Genomic DNA, 16,812 nt, shown 5'->3' with positions numbered 1-16,812 from the left:
ATATTGACTTGAATGGAACTCACCTGGAAATCTAACATGAAGAAACCTTTGCCGTGCTAGTAGCCAAGGGTATAAAGGATTAGCGAAAGCTTCTCTTGGCAAATGTGGGGGGAAGCCAGGGGGAGGAACTCCCGGCATGAAGTGTGGCAAAGATGGTCCAGGCATCATAGGAATGGGCGGTCTCATTAGTGGCATTTGAGATTGAACCATCTCATGAGGAAAAAACGACCTTAAACCATTCAACGCGTCCATATAAGGATTTGACACTTGTGGCTGTGGTGGTGAAATGTCTGACCGTGGAATTTGCATTTTTTGCTGCAGTGGTGGTGTGGATTGCTTTGGAGGTGAATGATTCACTTCAGGTCTAGATGGCACCGGAGAGAGGGATCTTTGTCGTTTTCTACTCTCTTCTTGATGGGGTATTAAGTCCGGCTTTTTCGAAATAAGTGGCAGTACTTCACCGACGATAGAGTCAATAGAAAATCCTAGTTTTGGTTTTTCACAGCCCAGCCTTGAATTCTGCTGCTCTAGCAGTCTCTTTCGTTCTTCAAGAAGCTGACGATGCCAATTATCCCACACTGAAGATTCTGGTGGTCGTACTATATCCATTTTGTTGTTCATGAATTGGATCTGTAAAATATTTCTTGTTCATTTTTTAACGAATTCTTTACATAGTTTTTTATTAATTAAATTAATGTTTTTTAATAAATTAAATTAATTAATAAGATTAATTTTTGAACAAATTCTTTAAATCAACTAAAACTTTACACGATTGAGTGTAACTCCAGCAGTTTTGTAATTTTATATAGTTATAAATAAAGCTGCTCACTCTGCTCATCCAAATTCTAAGTACAATCAGAGCAAACTTAAAGACGATATAAAGTAATTAATAACAAGTTATATCTTCGCTTGGACACTGATTTCCTGAGTTTTTAATCAGATTCACATGACAAGCGATAGAAAGACAATTGGAAAAAACAGTTGCACACAACTCAGTACTATAGCCTTTGATATTGACAACATATCAATGTTGATATGTAGATATATTATAGGTTGATATGTTGATATGTAGATATGTATTTTAAAAGTTGATATGTTGAAAAACTATGACAACATAATGTTTGCCTTTGCTACTTAAAAAATGTAACCATTTTTAAATTTAATTATACCTGATAGACAGTTTGGTGACTACCAGGAAATAAACAGCATTGGGAAAGGGGAAGTTGCCCCCTCCAGGCCTCAACGCTCCCCCCCCGCCGAATTCTTCCCGTTCTATTGTTTGCCCTCTATAATATTTTGAGCATAGACAATTTTATGGTTATATTTTTAATTAGGTTTATTTACCTGATTCTCCATTTGTAGGAATGACATCTTTATTTTGACTGTCAAGCCCCAAGAGTTTTAATCACACTAGAACTAATAAAGGGCCCAATATAACCCTTAGCTGACGATCTTATATATTTGATATTGAAATTAAATATTTATTTTTCAATCTTTTCACGCATTGTTTGCTTTTAGATGGTAAAATTTCAATTGCAGATTGAACTTTTGTTACATTTTCGCCGATGAAAAATTCCTTAGCTTTAGTCAGAGGAAACGCTATCCTATGGAAGAGGTGGTCTCCAAAACTTTGTAGGGTGCTCATTCGATTGGAAATCAAAAGTTCCGATGCCCTTTCTAAGAGTCAAAAGTGATTGGAAGACAACCAGCCCCCCGCCCGAGACATTTCCCCCCGAAATGTATCCAATAAAATGTTTGATATAGCTATTTTGTTCAAAATGGTTCTAAGATCAAATAAATATGTATCAGGAGTTGACAATATCCCCTATAGCTCTTGGAGCAAAGGCTGTAAGTTATGTAAGTTGCCCATTGTTAATATATAAAGTTTTATATTGGTTAACATATATTATAACACTAAAATTATGCTAACATAACTTAGTTAACGTAATATTAACATATAAGGTTTTAGGGGGGATGCATGATCCTGGGTCTCTAAAAAGGCTTAGGGTATCAGGGTGATACTTTAAGGAAATGTTGAAAGCAGTTATGCCATTTGTAGCAAGAAAGTGCTAGTTTAGCACTGTTTCATCGATTATAGCACTGTAGCACGTGCTACATCGAATGACCAAATAGTAGCACTTCCATGCTACAATTTGTAGCAAAAAGTGCAACAGTTTTATCTTTTTGTCTGGGAAGAAATAATGAAGATTTTGAAAAAAGCAGAGGAATTACTAAATAACGCAAAGTACTTTTTCCCCGTATTCGTTTCGAAAGATTGGTATTTTAAACAGGATTCGTTTTAAAGAAAGAAAGATTCGTTTTAAGTTTTAATGCTCCTCCTCACTTTCAGTTAAAAAAACTTGTTTTTATTTTATTTAATTTTTGAACGTTTTGAATTAATGGAGGTTTTGATTTTGGCTCACCGTACATGAATAATTAAAAAAAAATTTGCATATTAATTTTACTTTTATTTGGTTAAATGGCTTTTTTGAAAATTTATAAATTTTATTTACGAACGTTTTTATTAGTAATAAATATACGTAACTTACGAATTAACTCACGTAACGTACTTCTATACTCATATATTTTTAATACGTATATTAGGGGGTTCAACCTCTAGTCAATATCTTGCTCTTTTTACGCTAAAGTTCGAATGTTGTTCCAATTCTTTAAAAATGACACCTTACTCGCAAAGGTCGTTAATTATAATAGACAGATCTAATGAGATTACTAAAAAATCTTTGGCTTAAAGAGCGAGGTACTGACTAGGGGGCGAACCCAATCATATACGTAATAATTTATATTCGTTTTAATTTTTGATGTTGCTCCTTACTTTCAGTTGAAAAACTTTGTTTTTTATTTAGTGTCTGATCGTTTTTTAAATAATGCTGGGAAACCTTCATAGCAATGTACCTTCCCCCATGAAAACTTCCTCTATGGAGAGATCCTCCCACATAACCCTGACCCCCTTCCTCACTACCAGAAAAAATCCCCCCTGAAAATGTCTGTATACTTCCCAATAACCAATACTATGTGTAAACATTGGGTAAAGTTCAGAACTTTCAGCCCTGCCCCCGGGGGCTTTGGGGGATAAAGTCATCCTAAAAGACATATTTATTATATTTTCGACGATGTTGAACAAACTGGCTCTCTCAAAATTTTGATCGGGTGACTTTGGGAAAAAAGTGAGCGTGAGAGGGGGCCTAGTTGCCCTCCATTTTTTTGTCAATTATAGACGACAATAGAACTTTCAATGTCCGTTTGAATGAGCCCTCCCAGGATGTTATAGGACCACTGGGTCGATACGATCACCCCTGGAAAAAAAAAAAAAAAAAAAAAAAAAAAACTAAAAACAAATAAACACGCATCCGTGATCTTTCTACTGGCAAATAATACAAAATTCCATGTTTTTGCAGATAGGAGCTTGAAACCTCTATAGTAGGGTTCTCTGATACGCTGAATCTGATGGTGTGATTTTCATTAAGGTTCTATAAACTTATATATTTGAAATCAGCATTAAAATGTGATTCTTTTGATGTATCTATTGGTATAAAAATTCCGTTTCTTAGAGTTTCGGTTACTATTGAGCCGGGTCGCTCCTTACTTACAGTTCGGTACCACGAACTGTTTGATATAAATAGTTCAAGGGTTTGAACCTGTAAATTTCAATTCAGGGTGCTAGAACAGGTTTGAAAATTAATGTTAGGAAGACTAAGTCACTAAGGCTAGGAATAAGTGAAGATGAAAAGGTGACGTTGGGTAATGAAAACATGGATCAGGTGGGCAGCTTCTCTTACCTTGGTAGTATTATTAGTAAAGATTGTGGGAGTAGTGAAGATGTTAAAAGTAGTATAGCCAAGGCTCGGTGTGTTTTTTCATAGTTAAAAAAGTATGGAAGAATAGGAAGATAAATCTGCAAACCAAGATTAGAATATTAGAAGTCAGTGGATACAGTGGTCAAATATGGCTATGAAGCATGGGCGCTCAGAAAAGTGGATGAACATTTGCTAGATGTTTTCCAGAGAAATTGCTTGCGGATTGCTCTGGGTACCTGGATGACTGATTGTATTTTAAACAGTTGGTTGTACTAAAATATGGTTCAATACCGCTTTGTAGGGTTCTAATGAAAGAAAGGTTGAGGGTGCTAGGGCACTTTGTGCGGATGAAGGATGACATATTGCCAAAGATTTTCTTTTCGGCCAACCTTCTTGGGCTAAACGGAAAGCAGGTCGTCCTTGTCTGGGGTGAGTGGACGTCATAAAGAAACATTTAAAAGAAATGGGAAATTCTTGGGAGGGTGTAAAAAGGGAGGCTTTGGATAGATTAGGATGGAGGAGGAGCGTGTTTAGGTGTGTTGGCCTCAGGCGGCTTGGTGCTACGGCGAGTTATTAGTAGTAGTAGCGGTGAACTGGCCTTTTGAAATAAAATAGTATTTTTATTTTTATAGATCCCCTTTGCCAATCCGATCTTACAGAGTAACATTATCTAGTGATTTGGGTGTCTTTTCTGTGATTACAGTTTTGCCGTACTTTGGAAGTTTTGTTCAGATGTTTTAGTTTAGTTTTTATGTTTTATATAGAGTTTTATTTGTGTGTTTCTTTTATTTTTTTTTCTCTTGTTTTGTTGTTCAATTAATGTCGTGTTGTTGCTTTTGTTTTTAGCACGTTTCTAGTACGTTTGTCACTGCTTTATTTAAATTAAACCCCTTTCCTCTCCTAAACTCTCTTGTAAATGGAAAAGCAGTGTGGTCTAAGAAATTATTTTAGATTCTAAAATTACTTGGAATAAAATTTCTGTCTCAGACAAAAACTTCAACAAAGTATTACAAGGTGTTTTCACCTTGCCAATGCCATTCATTGATAAACTGTTTCGTTTTAAACCGATCATTTGCATGAATGCGGGTTGATTTCCTAAAGTGTCTTTTGAAAAGCCTAAAATGATCTGGTACTCCTATGTTAAACGGACTCTTTTATATACTGCAATGGAAACCAGTCACGAAAAAACTCGTTTTGACGGGATAATTCAAGACACCGCTATAAAGTAAAGCAATACATTGCGTGGTTTTCATTGCGTATGCGATATTTAAACTGTTGTTTTTTGGGGTTTAGGGGGGGGGGGCAAAGGTACCCAGGTTCGGTTAGGTTAGGTTACGTAATAATATATGCTATGCTTTACCCCCCACCCCCCTAATGTGCAAATATATAGCCCAAATTTGTTTCTAAACCATTATATATTCATCCTATTTTATTTTATTTCATTAGCATTAACCAAACTAGCACTATATAAAAGAGACCGTTTAACATAGGAGTACCAATAATCTTGACCAAAACAACCGCAAATCCAAGTTTCATATTGTCTTTTTTTCTTTGGAGATTTATTTGTAAATTCTAGTGTCGTCTTTATGGAATGAGTCATTCCTAAATCTTGGGTCTTCTTCTTAACTTTTGGCTCTCGTCCCGGAGAATTCTACGGTCACTGGTTCAACACATTCTGACCTTATCTGTCTAGTAGGATCTGAAAATTTATAATAAGGAGTTCTTGGACTACTAGAAATTGGTAGTGTAATTTTCATTAATATAGAATCCCTTTTTGAGAATCTTTTTGCACTTTTCTGAAATTATACAAACTTTTTTTCTGCTAATATCATTTGATGGGTAGCTTTAAACTTAATGAATTCTAAATATTTATTCATTTGAAGTTTCCAAAGTCTCACTTATTAGAGCTTTAGTAAGTATCACACACGTCACTCTTTACTTACAGTCCGTCATCAAAAACTGGTTTATGAATAACATTTTGTGGGCTTTTTATTAACGTGCATAACGCACTCTCCTACTGATTGGCACAATTCACAAAAACAAGACAATTCCAGGTCAACCAATCAGGATCTGTTTGTTGGTTTTGGTATTTGAGTACTTCAGGCATGATTGCGTTTAATTATGTTTTATCCAGATGTATTTGTTTTATTTTTTAAACTAATTAGTTCCGTGATCGATTTCACTCTAACTTTTAATTAAACGAGTTATTTGGCTAAAATGATTCTTCTTACAGCGGTCAATGAATTTTTGGAACTAGTATGGACAAGCGTCCAGCAATAAGCTTAAAGAACTTTTTGCATTAATAATAGGTCATGCCTTTCAACACCTAGAAGGAACACCCATTTTATAATAGCAGCAATAAGAAACGGTTCGTTTAACTACAAAATTATACTGCAGTCTCAGGTTGTTAAAAAACATTAAAAAGAATTGACGTCAATTTGGCAAGTGAACAAATCAACTTTTGCTTTTAAATAGTCTATTAATCTTCAATAGCAGCGATTCAAAAATATATAAACATAATATTTTTTATTCCTCAGTCCCCGCCCTCTAGAATCAAAATTTTACAATAAATGCAAAGTTGCGTGATAATGGAGGGAAGTATGAAATGTAGTTTTCAAGTGTTTCAAATGTTTGCCTCCCGCCGTACCGAAATAAATTGCTACGTTCATAAAAATAGTATACGTTCATGCTACGTTCATAAAAATAGTATACGTTCATGCTACGTTCATAAAAATAGTATACGTTCATGCTACGTTCATAAAAATAGTATACGTTCATGCTACGTTCATAAAAAAAGTATACGTTCATGCTACGTTCATAAAAATAGTATACGTTCATGCTACGTTCATAAAAATAGTATACGTTCATGCTACGTTCATAAAAATAGTATACGTTCATGCTACGTTCATAAAAATAGTATACGTTCATGCTACGTTCATAAAAATAGTATACGTTCATGCTACGTTCATAAAAATAGTATACGTTCATGCTACGTTCATAAAAATAGTATACGTTCATGCTACGTTCATAAAAATAGTATACGTTCATGCTACGTTCATAAAAATAGTATACGTTCATGCTACGTTCATAAAAATAGTGTTCGGAAAATCTTTGCAGCCCCCTTCCTCCCTTATAAATAGATATTTACAGGCACCCTTTCTACCATTTTAGATTTACAATCTATACCCTGAATCTAGTCAGCACGAAAGGCTTTGGAGTCCTTTCAGCAACAAAATATATCAGAGGCTTCGCGACAAGGCCGTATCCATGGGGGGGGGGGCGTAAGAGATTTTGACTACCCGGTAACTTCAGTTCTACGATAACTTCTACTATACGAAGTGCCATGGTCTAAAAAAAAAAAAAAAAAAAAAAAAAAAAAAAAAAAAAAAAAAAAAAACTTGCCCACATCGCCTTTTACTTAGGCTGAGCTATTGCGCCGATTATGGTAGTATTGCCAGAAAAGTAGAATATGGAAAATGCTAATGACCATGTTTTAGTGAAATATAGAATGACGAGTTTCTAAAGACCTATATTCAAAGGACCTCGGGACACATTTATAACCCCCCCCTCCATCCCAGAATTTACCGCCCCCCCCCTAAATAATATTCTTCTACGCTCATGAGGGGGTTCAAACCTGGGAATCCTCCCCCCCCCACTCCACATACGGGCTTGTATGTTACGCAGCATCAATAAGAAGAAAAATAAGACAAAACAGATTTTTAGTAAGATCTGGTTTGTTTGTTGAAAGAATGGTTTTTCAAAGACATTTAAGACGCGCCAAAAATTACCATCAAAGAATCTATTTCCATGCTATATACCAGTGCCTCCTCAGGTAAAAGAAAACAAAATAGAGATATATCGAATTTTCCAAAAAAAGGAAACTTTTAGGTATAATGAGACCCAAATATATTTGGAGATCATTATACCTAAAAGTTTCCTTTTTTTTGGAAAATTCGATATATATCTATTTTTTTTTTCTTTTACCTATGGAAGCATTGGTAGCATGGAAATAGATTCTTTGATAGTAATTTTTCTTGAATTGGTGACACTGTATTTTCCTGTCTTATAAGACAGGAAAGTTCAGTGGCACAAATTCAAGAAAATTGTGGGGGAAGGGGGGGCCAAATGTTTTTTTCAAAACATAGGAGGAATAAATTTTATTTCTCAATGAAAACACCAAAAAGGGGCAGTTTTCAATGAAAATACAAAACAAAGTATTGTTCAATACCTAAGCGAGGGGGCTAATACCAACTCCCAGTTGGTACTGCTGGGAGAAACTTACCGAGCCAACCATTAGATCCGGCAAGACCGTATCCAGGGGGGGGGTTACCCGGTTTGCCCCCCCCCCCCAATTTTCGACCGAGTCGAAAATAAGTCGAAAATTAGTAAAACCTAGGTAAAAATCAGTATAATTAGTCGAAAACTGAGTCAAAAATTAGTAACCACCCCCCACCCGAAAAAGTCAAAAATTAGTAACCCCCCCCCCCCGAAAAAAAATCCTGGATCCGCCCTTGAGATCCGGGTATCTGCGGTAGCTACCAACCAAGTAAGAGATCTTGCTCAAGGCCCATTTGCGATGATATTTTAATAATATTAAAATTTAGCTAGCGCAAATATCTCGAATAAGTTGAAACCCACCCCGTTCACAAGACAGATTTAGCTAGCGCCCAGAGTTAGATCTGAAACTGAATCTCAGTTGAAACTCAACTGAAACCCAAACTGAAACTCAGTCGATTTGAACTTAGTTAAGGGCGAGATAACCATGGAGTTTTCAAATAGATTATGTAGTTTTCAGCCTGGCTAATACCTGAACCTTATCTATAAATATAAAAAAATACAAACCCAAAATTCATAATAATTGAAAAGTGGAATAAAAAGGAAGTATACTATCGGAAGGGGCTACTGGAGCTCCTTAAAGATTTAGAACATTTGTGTGATAAGGGTAACAGAGACATCCTGCAATAAAGACAAAAAGGGATAAGTACGTTGAAAATTCATTTCAGTGAAAGATCTTAAGCCGAACTGGCCAGCCATGACAAAAAACAACAAAGAGAAAAATCTAAAAAAAAACATAAAGTTACTCTAGTGTCCTCACTGAAGTAACTCTATAATAGCATCTTTTCCCTACGTGGATCAGTTTGCGCCAATTGTACATTTTTTTTTTTTTTTTTTTTGTGGTTTTATTGGTTTTTAGTTTTATCTTGTTTTTTTTATCCTGTTATTCTTGTGTTTCTTTCGTGCTGAAGACGCCTTGTTTGGATACTGGCGAAATATCCGCGTTGTTTTGCATTTGTCTTTTCTTTTCTCTCCACTGGCCATAGTCTTGTTTGTTTTTGTTTTTTTAGATTTTTCTCTTTGTTGTTTTTTATTCATTTCAGTGTTTAAATTATCCTTTGCAAATGGTAAAATCTGACCAATGGCATAAGTTAGTATAGGAATTCGGAACGGGATGAATATCAGTCTTAGTAAAATCACATTGTGTCTCGGTCTTTAGTTGAATGGAGTCGACCATCAGAAAAAATTAAAAAATTGTCACATAGTATATTTGAAATATTGCAGCCGCTGTGCTTCAGATGTTTCTGTTTTACCAAAGCTCTCTATTATAGACATGAGAAGGATCTTCCAGATCTGATTTCGATTATTTTTTTTATAATGAGAGCATACGAATGAATAGCTGACATGCTTGTCAGCATAAAAAAATCTGATTCTTCTAAAATTCAAACCACTGAGAAGCAGAGGGATTACATCCCTATTATTCTATAGTAAAAAGTATGATTTAATTTCACTGGTTTGGGTCCTTGACTCATTTTCGTAAGCCAATCACATGTGTGGTCTCATGTGTACAATTTTAAGCCTTTGAAACGCACAGTTTTTTAGTCGCACGGAATACAAATCGTTGCTTTGTGGCGCAGCCGTTTCTTGCCGTAATTTTGTTTTATTGAGAGATTTTTGTATAAGAATCAAGTGGGTGTATTTTTTTTAATATTTTTATTTCCCAAATTGAGATATTTTTGCGATTTCCAGAATATTTATAAAAAAAACTTTAGTTTGCTTTTTTATGTTTAAATTTGCGATGTTATTGAAGAAATGTAATAAACAATTATAAAAATAATTTTGGTTTGGGTATATTTGCCAGTATATATGTTTATATTTTCATTATTTTGGATATGCCCAGTTGGTTGATTTCACTTTTTCTTTATACTCTCCGGCTTTAGAAGTCCATAAAACGTTCGAGTTTATCAGTTGGTGTGAGAGGTGTAGCTGGAATTTTCAATGCCAGGGCCGATGTAGATTTTCACACCACTTTCACTACCACATCACAACTAAACAAAAGACACAGTTTGGCAACCCTTCGGAAGGTGCGCCAATGGATATTTGTCATTCCCTTCCCCGAAGTTATGCCACTGGCTGGTGGTGGCTTATTTTACTTCAAAAATAAATTTTTGCATTGAGTAGAGGCAGGGGTGAATCTAAAACATTTTATTTTGGGGGGGGGGGGGGCAAAAGGGGTCTACTTTCGGATATTCAAGGAGCATGGGCTACATAATAATTTTTTCTCCACATTATTGGGAAGTGCAACTGCCCTCCCTTGCCCCTCCCAAACGACACCCCTGGTTGGAGGTAGGGTTATTTAAGTGCTTTGATTAGACACAGAAACTGCTAAGATCTTATTTCTACTTCTGAAGAAATCAGAAGTTTTTCTTTTCTTCTGAAGTCTTGATTTGTGCCTGAACGGAACTTCAATTCGTTTAGGGAATCTAAGTTATTAAATACCTTTTAAAATTAGTTGAAGGGTTTTAGAGCCAAGGATATATAGTTAATACTCGAAAATATTTTTGCATAAGTAATTAATTTCTATTTGAATATTTGTCAAAGGATTCTGAATTTTTTTTGTCTGTCGGATTGCAGAAGAATATAATGGAGCGCTATGCGTATATACTCGTGTAATGTAAACCGTGTTCATGATATAAACCGGTGGCACTTAAAGGGAAGAACAAGAGGCTAGATTTCCCGTTGAAAGACTGAAAACGCATGTAGCCTAAAGTAGGAAAATTTGTGATAATTTTCAATTAAAATGATGCTTAACTAGAAATAGAAAAAACACCTTTTTAAACATAGAGGGATCCGGAACATTTCACATTAATATAGGCTTGCCATTTCGGAATTTAATTACTATTTTGAGGAATATTTCTTCTATTAATTTCTTTTTTTCAATTATATTGACAAGTATCGTTTGAATGTTCTTGCATATATTCCTGTCAACTAAAATATTATGAGAACAGAAATATCGCAACTGTCGTTAGTAAACTCTTGATTCTATGCAGATAAGGGATACTCAAAGTAGCAAGGACAACAAAATAAAAACCTTTTTGCCTCCTGGATCCATCCCCCTTCATATCCCTCTTAGCTATATTCATACCTGAAAACAACTATATCCTATGATATTTTCATTTGGCTGTTTCAAAACTATTAAGTTTTGTAGAGCAACACAACATTTTTGACAGTGTTGCCACGTTCAACCGTGAAAATAAATCTACAAAACCAGTTAGTTAAATTTGGCCACGCTCATGGTCTGTAAGAATTTGAATGTAAACAGACTGGTGATTTCCAAAGACAACTAAAGCTTCAAAAAAAGCTACATCTTCTTAAGCTAGTTAATCCCCGTGTCTCTAGCATATTTTTTACAGATTTTTCACCCATGTTTCTTCTTTTTTAAATTCGATGCCCGCTGGAACCAAGAACTGTATAACTGCATATAGAGGTATTTTTCAATAAAAACTAAATTCCTGGTTTTTTCTTAATTTCTTGTAACTGAATCATACTTATTGGGAAGTTATGGAAGCCAGAATTTTGGGAAGAAGAAACTGAAATTCAGTTTAAAGGAATCCCCTGTCTCATCAAGAATTCAGTAGATTTTTGGGGTTTGAGATACAATTACTACAGAGAAGCAAAGAAATTTTTTCTTACAATTCCGCACGGAAAAAGTGTGATTTAATTTCACTAGTTTACGTCTGTGACCTAATTTCCAAGGCCTAACACAATTATCCCTCTGATTACTTCATGGAATAGAAATACTATTTTGCATAAAGATAACTTTAGAGAGGTCTTCATAAATTGAAGCCATCATGTAGTGATGAAGGTGATATAGTGATCGAAGTCGTCATTCAATGGACTATACTCAGGGTATTAAAAATCAGCCTTTTGAAAGATTCTGAGTTTAATTCATTTATGAAATTTTATTCTTCTGAGCCAGGGATTTTGAATTTAAATATCAAGCTTCTGACAAATTTGAGTTTAACTTATTTTAGTGAGTCACGGACTTTAAATCAAAAATTTTCAATTCAAAATCATGCTTGTGAAAGATTTTAAATCTCATTTTTTATGGCATTTTATTCTTCTGAGTCGGGGAAGATGAGGAAAAGTTAGAACCAAAATTTGCACAGTCAGCTAAAAAAAAGTCAAAATTATACCAGTCTTTCGTTTTGCTTGAAAATCCCCCCCCCCTTAATCTTCCTTTTTTTGGCAGTGCATTTTGGCTTTATTAGGTGAAAAATCTAACTTCTGGAACTAAAAAGAATCATAACTATTATTACACTGCAGCTGAAATTCATAAGAATTAATAGGCCTACAACATTATGGGAAAAGGCGTGTCAACAAAGGTGATGAGCACCCAGTCCCTTGATCTCCTTAGAAGACTAGAAATTTTCAAAACACAAAATCTTAAATATTTACTAAACATGATATTTTTCTTGCCAAATAAAACAATTTTTTCCTATAAATGTGTCCAGTTTTATAGCTTATAAAAATATATGCCTACAAGTTTGACTTAATTCGATCGGTAATTCAATAAATAAAAAAACAAGTTTTTTCAACTGAAAGCAAGGAGCAACATTAAAACTGAAAACTACAGAAATTATTTCGTATATGAAAGAATTCTTCACCTCGTCAATGCCTCGCTCCTTACGCTAAAGTTCGAATTTTGTTCCAATTCTTTAAGAATGACCCTTTAATCACAAAGGCCGTTTAATTAGAATAAATATCTCTTTGAAAGTACTAAAAAAAACTTCAGCGTAAAGAACAAGAAATTGACGAGGGCGAGAACTCCCTCATATACATAATAGTTTCTGTTTGTTTTAAGTTTTAATGTTGCTCCTTACTTTCAGTTGAAAAAACTGGCTTTTTTATTTAGTTTCTACTCATTTTTTAAATAATGCTGGGAAATTCGGAGCCCCCTTCATGAAAAATTCCCTTCCCCCATCACAAATTCCTCCATGAAAAGATCCTCCCATGTAACCCCCCACTCCTCGATCCCCTCAGAAGAAATCCCGCCTGAAAACGTCTGTATACTTCTCTATATACTTCTCTGTATACTTCGTCTGTATACAGGTTCTCTGATACGCTGTATCTGGTGGTATGATTTTCACATTGATTCTTTGGCTTCTAGGGAGTGTTTCCCCTTTTTTCGAAAATAAGGTAAAAAGGTGCCCAAATTCTTGAAGAACCTATCTATGTAAAAGTCAGACCCAGGGCTGTAGGCTACCCTTTATTTTTTTTTTCGGGGGGGGGGGTGAGAGAACTAGAAAGAATATTCAACGAAATAAAGTTTGTTTTCATTTATTTGTTGTTTTTGTACGAGTCAAACATTTTCTTTTTTTTTGGGGGGGGGGGGTCAAACGAGGTAACCTCCTCCTTGGATATGGCCCTGGTCATATTTTATTTTCAATTTTTTGTAGTTTTTAGCTAACGACGTTTTATCACACTTCCATAAGTTTTGTCAAGTTTTCCCGTAAGTTTTTTTTGAACATCCAATAACTGTAGCCTACGTCAAATTTTGAGGTGTAGACAACGGAATAAAGTTTCATGTGAGTGTCTAAAGGATTTACTTTCGTAGTCCTTTTTCACTACAAAAGTACAAATTTAAACTAGAAAGTGCTAGAAACATTACTAAAAGGAGAACGGTGAAGAGCAAGAGCTTCAAAAGACAGGAATTTGTCGCTCTTAATAAATTCTATACAAGTTTCGATAAAAAAAAAAAAAAAATCCAAATTTGAGCTATTTTACTAAATAAAATCTATAAGGTAAATCCAAATGTAAACTTTTTTTTACTAAAATGCATGTCTATAAATTTACTTTTTATGCAAAACTCCGAAACTCGGATATATCTTGGAAGAATGGATCCAAGTATTTTTTTTTTTGTCATGAGCTGCACAGTCTGATCATTCCCGAAAATTACGAAGAAAGTGAATTAAAAATATTAAGGCCTGTTCCAAACTGCCTGCTGCCTGGAATACTTTGCCCGAGTCAGCTGGAAAGTCTCGCTCATTAGATGCTTTCAAAAACTTAAAAAAAACTGGTTTGCCGATAATTTTATTTATTTCTTTGTAAATAATTATTTGTTATTCATAAAAATGTTATTTGCCCCTGTGCGGTGGATATCTCTGGACCAAGCTGAAAATGTATGTTTGTATTATTAATTGGGCATAGCACTTTGCTCTGGCTTGGATTTCGGCAAAAATCTGTGGTGGGCGGCTCTTTGTCATTCTGCCTGTACTTTTGCTTCTTTATTTTTTCTCTTTTTTCTCTGCATTCCTAATTATAGAGCCTTGTGGGGGAATATGATTATCATGGCCTTATCCAGGGGAAGAGGGGGTTAGGGGATTTGAACCCCCCTCCAAAGTGACTGTCCGGACCGTGAAAGCGTAACACAAATGCAAACTTTTGATGCGTTTTTATTTTTTGTACATTTTGCCCCCCACCCCTAAAAAATCCCCCCGTAAGAAATCCTGGATACGGCTCTGATGATGATTTATTTCTTGTTCAGATTTATCAATGAATCAGTTTCTAAAGTTTAGTTATCTATTTGTTCCCAGAAAAATCGTATAGTTATTATTTGTATATTTTTAAATAAATATGAATAAGTCTATATTCTTTAGTTCTCATAAGAAAATAGGTTGATTTCTTTTCCTAGATTAGGCAAACGTACCTGTGCTGTGACAGTATATTATTTTTAACCCCGGAAGAATGGCAATTATTTGGCAATTGATAATGGACAACAAGCTACTAAGAAATAAAAACAAGTTACTAACCTCTTATTTTCAATATAAGAACAATTCCCAATAAAACATTAATTGGAAAGCAAACTCTTCTTTTCTTAGCTATAGCACTTTCATTTTTATGGGATTGTTTTCTGTCTTTTTTTGCCTTTAAAAATATAACTGCCAGTAGTGTCAATACACGAAAATTAAAAAAAAAGGTAAATTGTATTTCTTTTTTTTTAAATCTAGGGGGGAGATGGTAATTTGTTGCTTTTTTTCAATTTTTCAGTAGAAGTGCCAAAAAACGAATTCCAATTAAAATACTGAAGAAAAGTATTTTTCAAAATCCGGGAGGAAAGCCGCCTGATACTTATGTATTATAGCGACCCCACTCAAGAAGTGAAGCTAGGTTAATCCTAATGAGAGATACCAAAATATAATGAAAATATAATACTTTATTAACAAAATTATGGAAACTACAAAAAGGAATTATGGAAAGCAGGCCACCCAGAACGTATTATATTAAATACGAAACCTAACCTAACCACCTCTATATATTAAATATTTAATAAAAATAAGCCTAGAGCATAGTTTTTCTCATTAAGACTGAACTAATTATAACGGTTTCCGACATACAAACTGGTTCTACTGAGAAGAAGAACTTGAGTGGGGTCGCTAAAATACATAAGTACCAGCCGCCTAATGTCCCCTCCGTCTAATTGACTCCGCTGGTGGTTGCAGCTGTTGTAGTTGTAGTTGTTCAAAAATTCTTCTTGTGCTGTTGCTTTAAATAATTTCTAAGACCACACTGGCTAATCATGATAAAACATAAAATCGCGAAGAAAACGAGGACAATTAACAGCCAGAGAAAAAATTGAAAAATTATGCAAATATTTCGGTCAAGACCACCGCTTGACCGTCCTCAGTACAGAATAAAACTAATAAAATATAAAAAACCTAACCTTAAAATAAAAACACAAAACTAAAATTGGACGACCCCTTCTCAGTAACGGTGAAAGGGTAACGGTGAAAGGGCTGTTGCTTTGGAAAGCTCCTTGAATGCAAAATATTTGTATACTGGAGCTTTCTGTGTAGTTTTTTTTTGTCATATCTTGGATGCATATAAAAACCTTCAATGTAGAGATAACTGATTAGTAATAGCATTAAAAAAAGAAATCTATTTCTCCATTTTATGATGTTTTGTAAATTCTATCTTTTGTAACATACCGTGTTTAGAATAGCCGTATCAGAATCAAGTGACTATTGCTCATTTAACAACAATAAATATAAGCGAAAGTAAAAACAAATAACTGGTCACCAACCTCTTTTAATTCCAGATAAAAATAGATCCTTAGTAATAAAAGTATTTAATAAACTCAATTTACTTAATCACCACAATTATTCAAATAACTAAGCCACTAATATAACTTGAAGAAGGATATCGGTAATGTCACTCTGAACATATCACACATTCACTTCCCAGATTTGAGATTGAGTTCCAGCAAGATCCATGAATTAAAAACTGCCACTGGATTTTGTGGATGTTGGGCGGCGCTTTCACTGGATTGGTCGAAAGGACTGTTTCACAGGGACGGACTGGAGATGAACCTTCATTATTATATACATTTGCATCAGTCCCAATATCTCTTTAACAAATTGAAGTTGGAATTAATAGGGTGTACAAACGAGCTATGATGAATGCAAAGATTGGCGCGAGCTTGGGGTTCGTGTTTCAAAATGGTGCTTAGGCACGCAGATGTTTCTTCTCTTAGCTTTTGAATGAGAAATATATTGACTGTCATTATATTATTACTAGCTCTTTTCTCAATTAGAAACATCAACTGGTAATGAGGAGCTGTAAACTCGCGAGATGGTGTGAATTACCTGAAGTTATGATGAAGTTAAAGCGAGCTAAGGACCTTTTGACTTGACGGACCTTTATACACGCACACACACACATA

At 34.7% G+C, this 16,812-nt stretch overlaps 1 protein-coding gene across 1 annotated transcript in view; it reads right to left on the bottom strand.

The window, feature by feature from the left end:
- LOC148950865 (uncharacterized) overlaps positions 1-16,340 on the bottom strand; it is a 71,653-nt gene extending 55,313 nt beyond the window's left edge. Inside the window, exons 1-2 of the mRNA XM_089090484.1 lie at positions 16,174-16,340; positions 24-630 (exon numbers count right to left, since the gene is read on the bottom strand). Coding sequence (XP_088946610.1) covers positions 24-621 — 598 coding nt within the window. The 5' untranslated portion in view covers positions 622-630; positions 16,174-16,340. The remainder of the gene's footprint in view (positions 1-23; positions 631-16,173) is intronic.
- Between the last annotated feature and the right edge of the window lie 472 nt (positions 16,341-16,812).

Source organism: Artemia sp. Qi Xiang Cuo, chromosome 6 (assembly GCF_049724085.1).
Source record: "Artemia sp. Qi Xiang Cuo chromosome 6, ASM4972408v1, whole genome shotgun sequence".
NCBI classification, from domain to species: Eukaryota; Metazoa; Arthropoda; class Branchiopoda; order Anostraca; family Artemiidae; genus Artemia; species Artemia sp. Qi Xiang Cuo.
This window is presented reverse-complemented; position numbering and strand designations above follow the sequence as displayed.